This window comes from Chelon labrosus (assembly GCF_963514085.1).
Source record: "Chelon labrosus genome assembly, chromosome: 2".
Taxonomy (NCBI): domain Eukaryota; kingdom Metazoa; phylum Chordata; class Actinopteri; order Mugiliformes; family Mugilidae; genus Chelon; species Chelon labrosus.
In genome coordinates, this window is record NC_140338.1 from 18,813,820 (window position 1) to 18,828,694 (window position 14,875).

General features: G+C 41.4%; 1 protein-coding gene across 1 annotated transcript; it reads left to right on the forward strand.

Moving 5' to 3' along the window:
- Positions 1-6,148: 6,148 nt before the first annotated feature.
- gucy1a1 (guanylate cyclase 1 soluble subunit alpha 1) lies at positions 6,149-14,299 on the forward strand (the record flags this gene model as incomplete). Its single annotated transcript, XM_084572940.1, has 8 exons — positions 6,149-6,388; positions 6,625-6,692; positions 7,352-7,440; positions 7,529-8,244; positions 10,088-10,573; positions 11,918-12,061; positions 13,767-13,921; positions 14,161-14,299. 8 exons carry the CDS (start codon positions 6,149-6,151, stop codon positions 14,297-14,299), a joined length of 2,037 nt encoding a protein of 678 aa, XP_084429066.1.
- Positions 14,300-14,875: the final 576 nt, after the last annotated feature.

A 14,875-nucleotide genomic window follows, 5' to 3' on the forward strand; every position in this document is an offset into this window, starting at 1 on the left:
GACTCTATCCGCACGTATCCGTCCATGTGCCTGTTGTTTCCCGAATGCTGCAGTTTGCTCCAAAAAGATTCTGAGTGCATTTAATGTACACGCATATACACTGTTCCACTCTGAAGTCATGTCTTTTAGGTTGCTGCAGACTTTGTGTGCTGGTGCTTGATTTGTGATGAGATTAGCTATCTCTGTCCGTATCATAAACAGGGTCTTAGGATCCCTGCGAGAGTGTGTGCAGGGCTCACTATATGGCAGGCACTATGGAAACTCGCATTACAAATGCACATTCATCACATGGCCATAAGTTTATCTTTGGATTCTTCTGTTTGTGTGACAAAATAACAGATGTGGCAGGACGTGACACTGTTAATAAAAAAAAATAATAAAAAAAAATAAAAGTAGCATGAATATATACAAATAATTTTGCTGTGACAGAAAGCCAACTATCTTCAGCTTCAGTACAAATTTTATATGGTCTTTTGTTTGGTGGCAGATTTCCGTATAAGCATCTTAACTTGCTTAGTTTGTGTTTGCCACAAGTCTGTTGATCTTAAAAGCGGCAAATTTGTCTTGAAACAATAGCCAGATTAAGAGTAAAAGAGATATTTTTTCATCTGTAAGATATCACTTGCTTCGGATAAGTTTTACGTAAAATAAAGGGTGGTGGATTTGGATCCAAATGACGGAAAACATTTATTTACCACTTTACCAGGAGGAATTATTAAGTATCCTCTAGATGTCTTTTCAAATAATGTCAGCGAGTGGGACATCTGGGATCAAGCTGTTCTCAGGAGCTTCGCAGATAAAACAAGCTGCTGTTGGTCTCAGTGTACACTGACCTTTCACAGCTAAAAGATTACTTTGGTACATCGAGTAATAAGTCTATGCCAGACAGTGTAAGCAAATACTGTACACAGCAAATGTTTCACACAATCATTAAATACACATTCCTCCGTGGCTTCAAGTTATCTGACCGGCAGGGGCTCTAAAAGCTTTTTCAAAGCTCATCGAGTGCCTGCAACAGCATAATACTGTAGTTCAAACTGCTCTCACTCTAAATAATACTTCCACAAAAGGATATTATCTTGCTCACTAATACAGCAGAGGTTGCAGGTTAATTAGCTGTGAGAAGCAGACCGGGGGGGACTCCGTGAGAATATCTAGATGCAGCATTCAGGTCCATTGCTGCTATAGATTTCAAATGACCTTTGCTTTACATCACTGGTCTCAAGGCATGAAGTTTGCACTGGTCTCCAGTGATTCCCCAGGACAACATCTGTGAGACAAACACGGGAAGGCAGTGGAGGGGAAACTGTAATTACTGCCTTGTGGTTGTATGCCTGCGTCGACCAGTCAAGAAGCACTTTACAGCTACAGTATGTCTGTCCAGACACATACGATATAGTTAGTGAAGAAACTATAGGAATTTTATAAAGGTGTAGGTTATAATGTTAAATTGAATATAGATGTTATCACTTCCACATTGTTACTGCATTGGAATAAATATATTCATAATTGTAGTTTAGACTTACAGACTTGCAGACCGTAACGCCGTAGCTGACGTGCACCTCCCCAGAAATGTAACTACCTACAGCCTATGGTAACAAAGCACCGCGGCGACGCTGACGGCAAGAGCTGTGATTGGTCCGCTTGGTAGTAGCGTGTTTTTGCTTTAGTATTTCTGTCTGCTTCTCCATCTCCGCAACTTTCTAATTGATTGTTTTGGATTAATACAGATGGAACACATTGAGGAAAGGTTAACTGAGGAGGTTTTCGGCGAAAGTTTCAGTCGCCATTGTTGATAGAGAAGCAGGAAGTAGAAACAAAAATGAACCCGACTGGCAAAAAAGACACAGCAATGACTAGCATTTCGGTGGCGTTTTTACAGAGCGAGTCAGACTGAGTCAGACGCACAAGTATGAATGGCTTGCACCGGCGTATGCTACATGCGTAAGTTACAGCGTCTGTGTCCTGCAGTACCCTAAAAGAGCCTTTAGAGTGAAACTAAGGACATGAACTCAAGTGTTGTACAAAATCTCAACTATGACATGCAGTACTTGTATCTATATTTTCTCACTTCGTACTGTGCACTTACAAAATGTTACTGATCGAACATCCCAACAACAAAATGCTGCTACACACTAGTCATGGTAAAACACTAACACACAGTATAATGACACTCAAAAGGATGATTTTGTTGCACAAGGGATTTCACATTTGACACTTTTATTTCTACATTACTTTAACCTGTAACCTTTGCTGCTTTTAATTGAGTACAATAACCTAATAACATTTCATCCACTACCGCCTGGAATTCTTCCATCTTTTCCTTCCACTTCCTTATGTCTTCTGTCAAGTACAACCCAGAACAGAGATGGGTCGAGTGATCAGCCTCAAGTCAGTTCTTTGAGCAAGGAAATACTGAATGAGAGGATGAAGATACGGTGGTTTAGGGATTCAGATTATCAGCATGTCCTCAGATCAACAGTTTTCCACCATTTTCTCCTTCCCTCACTCATAAAAACAGTGTTTGAGGACTAACAAAGGGAGAAGCGGTCAAAGACAAGTGGCCAGTCTGCTGTGTGGGTGGGTCAGTGTTCCTTATTTTATAAGACGGTTGCTCAAAACTCGTTTTCTCTTTCAAGTTGGACAATGTCCATCAGCTCTGAAAGAAAACAATGAAAAGACACATAGGCTCGTACTTGTGTTCCTGACTCTTGATTAAGTTGTTTCGCCTTTGCACAGATCAGAATGTCCTTGTTGAAAATAATCACAACAAAGATATGTTTGTTCATGCAAGTGCTGCTGGTGTTGTCTCCTCTGGGTCCTGGTGAGAAGCAGCTACAACAGCTGTCACCTCCGTGGTAGCAGATGGGTCACTAAGACCAAGGGACAGCCGGCAGGATCTTCTTCAAGACACCACTCTCCAGTCCCCTATCAGTCTTCCAGATGCAAATAAGCAACTCATTTGCATTCATTTGCCTCTTGGTAGAGCGCTGGTAGAGGACGTCTGGAGTGCGTCGGTCATTCAGAAGAAGCGGGATGTGAATCTGAAGTGCATTAGAAACGCTTTTCTATAATCTCCACATTAATTTGTTGAAATGAGTGATCTTGTTTCAAGTGAAAACATATCACGGGAAAAAAGCAGACAAATCAGTAATGTGATTATTTTAAGCTCCATCAACAGCTGCTGTTGATGGAGTAATGTAAAGTAATTAAAGTCTGTTAATGGAAAACTTTGATGGGGCAGATTTTGGAGGGACACATTGTTGAGTCCTGGGCACCAAAACATTTCATATTCAGGCTTTAATGAATACAACCTCTTCTACATAATACACCATAGAAGTGTCACATATAAAATAACTTTTTTTTGTCTTACAATAAAAATACACTTTAATGAATGATTCTGAGGGCCACGGCCATCCTGGAGCCAGATTAAAACATTGCCTCCTTTAATCGCTAACCTGTGAACTCTTTATTTTACGTTAAAGCAACATCCATGGCCTTGCTGTTGAATGAAGGCCAGCATCAGAGTTACATAACAGTGTTACGCCGCAAGAAAGGAGGAAAAATCCCAAGAGACACGACTGTTCATTACTCAAACATTGAGACTGATTTATTATGTTTGACAAAGAAATTGCTCATTTCAGACCAAACAAGGCCAATGAGCTGAGCTGTTTTCTCATTAGATCCAATAAAATCTATTTTAGCCATGAATTTTGTTGTCCCAACATGTCTAGTCTTCACCAAACTGTTTCCTGAACAGTCTTCCAAATCTGGCCGATGACGCAGTTAAAGTGTGTATTTATGAGGAGGAAGCAGATTTATGTTTTGGTAAATTTGCCAACGTTTTTGTTTTTTCTAAAAGCAGTGAAGTGATGGGTTAAAACCAACTGGTGAAACATAAACATACAACAAAATGCCAAACAAGAAGCACCATAACGGATATTCCGTAACATCTGGTATTCTGCACAGTTCAAAGCAATGCATGATTGATACTTTTAAAACTACGCTTTGCATGCATAAGCCATGCATAGAAATAAGACAATAAGGTACAATGACACACACCTACGGTCCCAAGCACTGGAAAACTAACCACATGTGAAACTGTTGATAACCATTCAGAACACGGAGGCACTACAGGAAAGTCCAGAGCCAACTTTACTTTCAGAGGAGACTGAGGTCGTTCAACATCTGCAGGACAATGCTGTGGATGTTATATGAGTCTGTGGTGGCCAGTGCCCTCCTGTATGGCATGGCATGCTGGATCAGCAGGCTCAACAAACACATCTGCAAGGCCAGTGATGTTGTAGGTGCGGAGCTGGACTCTATGACCACAGTGTTCATCAACATTCACCCCAGGTTTGACTCATTCAACCCAAATGCACTACAGAACGCCACAGGAGGTCATTCCTACTACGGCCTACTACAGTCTGAGTGTTGGTCACTCTCAACACTTCAGACTGTATCACAGTAATCCAGGTGCAATAATCTACTTGTGCAATATATATATATCTTAATTTTTTTGTATTCTCATTCTATGTATTTTATTGCAACTGTAACTTTTTGGAAGCAACAAAACTATTGCCTTGAAGGATTAATAAAGTATTCTGATTCAGATTCAGGTAATCGATTATTTATTTAAGTTAGCTGCTACGCAATTTAAAATGACATGTTTTATCATGCTGAAACAAGTACTAAAAATGAGAGTTGCAGAAAACTTCAATACAAAATCTGCTGCCTACTTTGCCCACAATGCAACTCGACCATCTCTCTCAAGTGGCATAAATTGAGGAGAGTTATTACGTTTTGAGGGACTTCCTCTGGAGACACTAAACCATTTACTCCTTGAACAAAACAGACTTTGATGTAGAAGTGCCCTTTAAAGAATTTTAAAAGAATTTAAAATAAAGAAGAGAATTGCTGAAGAAAAAAAAAGAAGAGAATAAATTGTTGGTTTTTGCACCTAAAATGTGAGGATAGGCTGTTTTCTTGGTCTTTTGCAAATTTGCAACAGCTGCCAGGACAAAAAAAAATCCGATCCTAATCTGACTTTATGATGGGCTTCTATTTGATATTTTGTAAAATAATAACTACTTTTGTTAAACTGGTTCAGTTATTGCTAATGACACCATCACGACAATAAGAAAGACCCTGAAGAGTTAAGCTACCTTATTTCAAAGAGAAGCAACATTGGCTGAAAATGCTGGCCCTGCAGGCAACAATAGACCTACAGTCTGCTGTTTGAGCGTATCTGAGTAGAAAAATGGAGAAGGGACCTTGACATTAACACATTTCCGGGTGTTTCACAAGGAAAATAGATGCTTGTATGGAGGTTATGTACAAATGTGTTTGTGTGTTCTTGTACATCTGTCTTTCTGAGGTCCCAAGCTTTAGACCGTCACACTGAGGACAGGACAGGACACTTTTCTTGTCATTAATAATTATTTGCATCCTTTCAAAGGGCTGTTTAAGTGTCAACACTAGGCTTTAGGATTAAAACTAGAATTGGGATTAAGTTAAATTTAGGTGTAGCAGGCAGTATGGTAAGGATTAGGATAAAGGGCAAAGGGATGCGTAATGTCTACGAATGTCCTCACAAACGTAGCCATGCAAACCCGTGTGTGCGTGTGAGAGAGAGAAACATAAAAATACTTTATACTATATTCTTAATAATTAATACAAAACCAAACGTTGTTACGCACAGCACCGTAATATGCTGGTTGTTTTTCTGAGAGGATGCCAGTTTCATAGGGATCCAGACCATGCGTTGATCTAAATAAAAAGTCTATTGCATGCGAGGAGTCGTCTGGAAATAATTTCTCATTGCTGATAGGTTGTTCGCCAACACCAGCCCCACTTGCGCATGGATTGGCCTGCTGCTCTTTTTTTTTACCCCCTGGTTTCTCATTGGCTTTTGGTAATGATAGTTCCCTGCCATCATTTGCCCGTGCAGTTTTCAATGAATATTGTATGTGGTCTCCGGCTTTGGTGCTTGCCATTTGAATCGGCGAGGTTGCGGGGAAAGGTGGAAGGCATCCTGGATGAGCACCACCACCAGATGATGGAATTTCTCCCGGAGACCACGGCTGCTCGACCACATCTGTCTCCCCCCGAAATTAGATAAGAGAGAGAGGAGGCTACAGCGGGGAAGATGTTCTGCGCCAAGCTGAAAGAGCTGAAGATATCCGGAGAGTGTCCGTTCTCCGGCAGCGCCAAAAATAATGAGCTCGGAGACTTTGAGGAGCGCTCAACTGACGCCGCGGATTTATCGCCTATTTCTAAGGACTTGCACGGGAAAAGAGATGAGGATGCACCTCGACAGAAGACGAGCAGAGCCAAAGTTAACCTGCATACACTTGGGGAGAGCATCCGAAAACTGGCATGCCCCGAGGTGAGTTATGAATGCGCTCATAATCATGTATGTGAGTCTCACATGAAATTATGAACAACTATTAAATTAAGCAGTTGGATTTGTCGCATTTCTGCCTTAACGCACGGACACCGTGCCAGTTTGTCCACTATCTTGCTTTCTGCGTGTGTTGGAGCGTCTGTATTTAAAGCTGCATTTAACTATTTGCCAGACGATGACCTTTAACTTGCTGGACACTTTTATTTTTTTTGATACAGTTTCAGAGGCTGCACACTGCCCTCCAAAGAATGATGACACTATCGGATCACAGCAGGGACTCTGAAAGGTAACGTGTGTTTTCAAATACAGCTGCCACAACAACAGCCACAATTACTAGTGCTGCAGCAGTAAATTATAGGTCTGTGTGCCACTTACGCCGCAGCATGCATCCTGATGATAAAAATAATGATGCTTGGATGGCACTGCCTCATCCGACCCCTTGTTTAGCTACAACTCCCTCCTGTCACTACTAGACTGATACTAATGATGATGACAACAATGAGGTGTGATACAGGCTCAGGCTGCCATGGCTACCCGGAGAAAAGGGAGAAATCTCCTGCAAATCCGGCCAAAGACACGTTTCTAAAGAAAAGGCCACGCCGACAGCGAGACACTCTGCATACTTTCCTCCTGATGGTCACAGTATGACATGGAGCAGTCATTTTCGAGCAAAATTGCCACCTCCCTGCAGCAGTGTTTTAATTTGCTTCTTTTGTTGTCATGCGTGATCGCAAATTAAATATCTGGGGGTCTGCTGATCAGACAAAACACAACACGTACGAAAATGTCGCTCCTGGTCTCTGGGAAAATGTAACTAATATGTTAAGTGATAGTTAAAATGATCTTTACTTGAATCCCCAGTCTGATGTATCTCAGTGGCCGTGCAGTACGGTCCACCGAGGCACTGGTCTGTGTGTCTGACTTTCATATTTGTTGAATTTCCAGTCCATCAAACTGCTGTGCACACCATCAGAGTTGCAGTGATGATCCAGAGCATTTAGTGGAGATGATGAACATTTATTCAGCCAAAACAGGTAACGGCAAATCTGAAACGCCAATTATGAAGCTGAATTTCGGTTGCACAGGCCATTATTCACCCGTTTCCCTTCGTGTTTCCTACAGCAGTCCCCGTGGAAGCGTTGAAAGTCACTCTTGGCGAGGAGATCTTCAACATGTGTTACGAGGAGGACAGACACATTTTGAGGGTGGTGGGGGGAGCTCTCCACGACTTCCTCAACAGCTTCAATGTCTTGTTGAAACAGAGCAGCATGTCGCCCAACCCGGATAGAGAGGGTTGTGTAAACGAACCTTCGGTGCTGTGCTTAGACAAGGATCCGGGTCTGCTTACTGTCTATTTCTTCAATCCTCGCCCAACCACTGAGCTCTTCTTCCCTGGAGTCATTAAAGCTGCTGCCCGCCTGCTGTACCACACCACGGTGGATGTGTTGAAGGACCCCCCCACTGCTAAAGACAGCATCTTGCAGTCCAGCCCACAGCCCAGTCTTCTGTATACAGTCATTGTTAAGGATGCTAAAAATCTGAGCCCCAGTCCGCTGCGGGCTTCCTCAGCTGGGACCCTTCCTACCTCTCTGTTCTCCACTATCTTCCCTTTCCATCTGATACTGGACCAGGACCTGGTTCTGGTACAAATAGGACATGGGCTTAGGAAGAGACTGACCAGGAAGGAGGGACTGCGACGGTTGACTACCTTCCAAGAACACTTCTCTATTGTCTCCCCCCAGATCAAGTGCACCTTTCAGGGTATTCTGACCATGTTAAATGCACAATTTATTATTCGGATCAAGCACGGAGCCTCCTCTGCAGATAAGACAGGGAAGGTATGTCAACATATCTGTGAGATAACCTAAAAAGGAATGTCAGTGACAAATGAGGCAGCTTTATGACGATGTTAAATGGAGTAAGATAAGGGAACAAAAACACTGTTCATAAACAGTCTGGCTTATTAGCAGTGTACTGTACTTGGGCACACTTGGCCTGAGGTAGAGATCAACATTATACCCCCAGTGGAGATCAGAGGCAAATGTCAAACCATTTTCTCCATCAAAGGCACAGCTACGCTCGTGGTATTTTTGTAAGGGTGCACAGCAATCGGCCCCTTAATAAGAAAGAAAACACATATCAGTGAGTAAACGTGACAGTGGTATAATGACTAATGACATTCAGTCAGAGATGTTTCCACTTAATATAACACTTGTTTTCCAGTGGCAGGTTTACTGTTGGTAAAGGGAGAGAGTGCAATTACAACAGGTAGAAATCAGTGAGTGGGTGAGCAAATGTCCCAGTCTCCTCCATCTGGGGTCGATGATGTGTTATTGACGGTCCGCTATGCACAAACACGACTAAAATGTCAGTGGAAGTGACACGTTGCGTTGTGTTGTATTCCTGCTGCTATATATAAATCTATACGAGTCCACATCCACACGAGGGCCACATTAAAGGCTGTGGGACAATCTAACAAGTAAATCAAATTCTGAAAAAGACTGGCTTTAGATCTTTCACGACTCAAGAACTGGTCTTTATTAACACCCAAAAATGTACACTCGTTGAGCATCTACTCTTTAACAGGTCTATATATCTGTTTAACCGTATTTCTTAAAATGCAGTTTTTGGTTTTAATAGGGAATACCGACATACTTCAAGCAAGATGAATGAAGTTCTTGCTTGAAGTATGTCGGTATTCGCTATTATTGTCTCCTTGTAATTCACCATTAAAATCTGTATATTGGATTAGGGTGTTTGCATGTGCTAAAATCCTTATCTGATGTAGAGATGTAGCTGATGCGGTATTAGCATGCTCACATTTCCAAATTAGGCCTTAATTCCTCTGGTTCTGGAGGTATTTGGTCATAAACCAAGCATTAGACAAATCACAAGCTTTGACCTGTTGATAGCACTAGAGGAACAGTCAATGGATCACGCTAGTTCACGAAGACAAATGGCTTCCCTGGATTTAAAGGCAAATTATCCATCATGTCGCTCTTAACCGCAAACATAAACCTCATGTTGGTGCCAGATGGAGAGTCAGATCATAAAGGTTTTTAGGATTCACCAGGAATACATGAATCAATTTTCAAAGCAATCCTCCCAATAGTTGAGATATTTCAGCACGTACCATAGAAGTGGTCTGATTAAGTAACTGTCATTCCCAAGAGCTATGCTAGTAGCATGGCTAAGAGATATGGTTGCGTTAGATGCAACTTACCCTTTTTTGATGATTTTCTTTTCCACTAGGACATAAATACCCCCCCTGGCTTTGTTTACTGTTGAGGTTGACAGAAAGCTGCATACAGCTGTAGTTTCCTAAATACCAAGTCTGACAAGTTTATCTTTGTTTTTCCTCTCATGTTCGTGTCTCACTACATTTATTGAGGGAATTTATTTATGTATACATTGTATATTTTGAAAAGCACATGCAGCTGCTGGTGAGGAGAAAAATCCTAATTTGGCTGTGGGAAACTTGTACTTCCAGACAAACATGCTGAGACAACATCCTGCAACAAAGGCCTCTTGATGCAGAACGTAGTCTCAGGATGTTTTTGTCACTCTGATCTTTAGAAGAATAATGTATTTGCACTACATGAGCAGTTAGTTCACATTCAATCTAATTTCATAATTTTTTCCTAGAATTAACTTTTCTAATTATTTGATTTTTTCTTTCAGCCCATGGACCTTAAAGGTCAGATGATTTACGTTTCCGAGTCAAACGCCATCTTGTTCTTGGGCTCACCTTGTGTGGACAAGCTGGAGGAGCTGACAGGCCGTGGCCTCTACCTGTCAGACATCCCCATTCACAACGCGCTGCGTGACGTAGTCCTTGTTGGCGAACAGGCCAAAGCCCAGGACGGGTTGAAGAAGCGGCTGGGGAAGGCCAAGGCAGCCTTGGAATATGCTCACCAAGCTCTGGAGGAGGAGAAGAAGAAGACAGTGGACCTCCTCTTCTCGATCTTTCCGGGCACCGTGGCGCAGCAGCTGTGGCAGGGAGAAACTGTCCAAGCCAAGAAGTTTGACCAAGTCACAATGCTCTTCTCTGACATCGTGGGCTTCACAGCTGTTTGCTCGCGCTGTACGCCAATGCAAGTGATCACCATGCTCAATGAGCTGTACACCAGGTTTGACCACCAATGTGGGGAGCTTGATGTTTATAAGGTAGGTTCATGTCAGCACATAGTGCTGAGCTGAGCATCTGCTTTTAATTGTAGAGCTGACGTAAAGCATTCAGATGTCAGTAACTAATGAGTTCTTATCAGACGAAGATTGTTGATATTATGGCAAAGAACGAGTGACACACTGCAAAATTAGGTCTGATTCAACATCTTAGTATCTTTAAAATACAAAAATATAGTTTGAGGGAAAATTACGAAAAATTTTCACTCTGGCAATACCTTTTTTTGTTTTTTAACTAGTAGCCTACATTAAAGAGAGTCCGTTCAAAATCTTGAAGAACCTTGCATCTAGATTATTTAAAAAAAAAAAAAAAAAAAATAAACATTTCAGACTTTAATGAAGTTTAAAGTCCAGTTGTTTCCATTTAATGGTTCATTTATTTATGTAAATGAAGTTTCAAATTCGTCTCTATAATTATAAGGATGTACTGTTACACTGGATAATAAAAAATCAGTTTAAACGTAAATAAATACATTTTATTTGTCTGTCCGATTTTACATTTATACATAGATGTCATTAAACTCCAGAAACTGTCGTAGAAGTGACCCAGTGTCCAGGGAGGGCTATGCAAGTAATCATTTTCCTAAAGTGGCTGTAGCTGCTTAAAACATTTCTTTTATGATGGTAAATAAGTTTTATTAAAGTAGCATACAGAAGGAAAGCATGAAATGCCTTCGCAGATAAACACATATTCAACAAACGAATATATTTTTGTGTTCAAAAGGCAGACTGTGACATTAACTGAACCAGCTACCTCTACTGTCTGCCAAAGGCTGCTAATCTGCAGGGAGGTTGGATAATGTAATCAAAGTGTCACAGAAGCATAACAGAGACAGAAGCATGTTTGACAAATATCTCGTAAAACGCTAGGAAGTCAGAGGTTCCTTGAGGACCCTGTTTCCACTCTACATGTATGGGCCTAAAAATAGTTTCACTTTGTCTCCGCTGCATGGCCGCTGAGTGCTCTCCAGTCCAGATTAACCCAAACAAAGAAGAAGAGGAAAAACTCTGGACTTTTAATATGGTCTGGGTTAAAGTTCTATTCTCTCTAAGTATTACTCCAGTTTTTTTTTTTTGTTTTACCTTTCGTCTTCAAAATGAAACATGACTGTTAAAGGGATTTTGATGAATATCCACTTCACATTTCTGTTTAAAGTTATTCGTCTTCCTGTCACAGTGTATTTTTAATATTTAATAGTCTCAAGTTTAAACTAGGACGTGATCGGTGACTTGGCTTCGGGTGGGAGGTCACAGACAGCTTCTGAACCTTTATTCTGTTGTTTTGCCAGTGTAAATATCATTTTAACAATCTTCCAATGTATTCAGGTGGAGACCATTGGCGATGCCTACTGTGTAGCTGGCGGCTTACACAGGGAGAGTGAGACTCATGCTGTTCAGGTTGCACTCATGGCGTTAAAGATGATGGAGCTTTCAGATGAAGTTATGACACCGACTGGAGAACCAATACAGGTGAGGGTCAAGCACTAACAACTGTTATCCTCCTAATTCATTATGATTTCGTAACTTCCAGCAACGGACTGCTGCCTTCAAGTGCTGTCGTGTTTCGTGTATTCAGCTCCATACGAACAGGTGGTATTTACAACCTCCAAACTGGAAAGGGTTCTCTGAAGTTGTGACATGTTTGCTGACATTTTCAGAAATGCAAGAAGTGGACTGTTCTATGTGATTTCATAACATGTCTGAGGAAAATATTGATATTCCCGACAGCAGCATCCTCTCACAAAGCCTTTGCATTTAAACTGTTAGCCTTCTTCTTCTTCTAGGTGCAGACAGTTGCCTAGCAGCATTGTTCTCACAACTTGTGCCAGATATTACAACTTTAATGTCAAACTTTTTGTGTACACGACTTCCCACGTGGTGGTACAGTGTTGCCTCAAAGCAAGAAGGTTCTGGGTTTGAACCCACCAGCCAGCTGGAGCCTGTCAGAGTTTTTGTGAGTTTGCATTTTCTGCCTGTGCCAGGGAGATGCTCCAGATGTTCCAGCATCCTCTCACTGTCCAGAGACATGCTTGTTAAGTTAATTGGTGATTCTAAATTGGTGCGAATGGTTGTTTGTTCCTCTGAGTTAACCCTCTGATAGGCTGGCGACCTGTCCAGGGTGTACCCCGCCTCTCGCCCGATGGCAGTGGGGATGGGCTCCAGGCCCCAGCGACCCTCTAAGAATAAGTGGTAATGGATGGATGGAGAATACCTTTTCTATTTATAACAGCGTGACAGACAACCTTATTTCATAACTTCAAATAATGGTCTGAGTAATCAATTAAACATTCTAATTGTCCAGTTATTATTTTTGTCTGAATCACTGGCATAATTCACAAAAAACAGCATAATCAGGAGTCAGTTTGCTTTCTCTGCTCATTTGCTTTTTTCCTCCATGTTGCGTTCGATAGAAGTAGAAATACGGAGAAATACTGCACCTTACAAGGCAAAGATCACATAATTATGCAGCCAGAATAAAAATAAAATAAAAAGCATGTTGTCTTGTTGTGTTTAGATATTTCACAAAATATCATATGTGTGGCATCTCTTTCTAAAAATAGAACAAATTTTAATATAATTATCCGTCCATCCAATATCATCTACTTTTCTGAGGTCAGATTGCAGTGGCCACGGGCTAAGCAGAGGTTTCCAGACGTCCCAAATTAAAATTCCTCCTGAGGCATCCCTAGCTGTTCCCAGGCCAGTCGAGATATATAGCCCCTCCAGCAGATTCTGGGTCCAGCCTGGGGTCTCCTCCCATCTGGCTGTGCCTCGTAATCCTCCAAAGGCAGGCGCATCCTCAGCAGATGCCAGATTCAAGGAGTTTAGTATGACTAAAATCCCCTCTGTATCCTTGAAGTCTGACAAATGTGTTAAGTGCATCTCTGTCCTCATAAAATATCTGCAAAGCAGGCTGATTTGGCAAGTATTTCAAACTGAACATCAAATCTACTGTACATCTATGATGATACTCCCAAGTCGTCTCCCTCGACGCCTTTGTTTGCTCCTTGCTATGTTTGTCTAGGTTTTACTTCTGCCGAGTGCTGTCAACATGAAAACAAAGGCAGGGATGCATTGCATTTCCCAACAAGGCTTGTGCACACTCGTGTGGATCCGCATGCATGCTGCAAAGCAAGCAAAATTAAGTAAAATACTGCAATTTCTTTTCCATCAGATGCGTATTGGCCTCCACAGTGGTTCAGTACTAGCTGGTGTGGTTGGGGTGAGGATGCCGCGCTACTGCCTTTTTGGGAACAATGTCACGTTGGCGAACAAGTTTGAATCATGCAGCCAACCTAGAAAAATCAACATCAGCCCTACGACGCACAGGTGAAGTAACATAGCGAGAATTGCACATCATGGTAACTCTACACTAAACACTCACAATGATAGCCACGTGAAATATGTTATTATACGTTCGCGTGGAAGCATTTGTTTCTCCGAAAGAATATATAAAATAAAAAGACAGGAAACTTCACTTTCAGAAGAGCACTGCATTTCCTCTTGTGTCAAATAATTCGCCACATTGTTTTTAGATTCATGTTTTATTTGTGTGCTCTCTGTTCCAGATTGCTGAAAGGTCGACCAGAGTTTGTCTTTGTTCCAAGGAGCAGACAGGAGCTTCCGGCCAACTTCCCAGAAGACATCCCTGGTGTTTGTTACTTTTTGGAGGCCTCCTTCAAAACTTCCAACCTGACTATGAAATGAAGTCACGGCAAAAAAGAAAAAAGAAAAGAAAAGAAAAAAAAGCATAATCGTATCTAGTGAATACAGTGAAACTACCTTGTACATTTAAGTTTCAATATTGATTCTATTTTCAGTCAAACTCTTTCAGCTGCTTAATTACAGAGATGTCAGTTTGATGTCGAACATGAGTGTTGTCTCGGTACAATTATCCATTTGTACAATCGTAGTAGAGAGAAACTCACGTCGTCTTTCTTTCAGAATGAATCATCTCTGCAAACTGATGCGATATAAAAAGCAGTTTTCCTTCTGGCCAAAAGAGCCTACATTATAAATTGCATAATGTAGAACTATTATGGCCCATGGGAGCATAATATGTTAGATGTGATGTTGCTGAACAGATTGTGTTCTGTAAAAAAATGTGACTAATTCATTCATAACTGACCAGACTAGGTACCTGTAGCACCCTGCCCTAATGGTTTCCAGAAGAAGTCAAGACAAAACAAATGAGATTGTCATGAGAAATAATATGAAAAAGTGTTATTTTTAAGATTTGGGTTTCTAACGAGGCAACGCAGAGAAGATTAAGGTGCCTTAGGG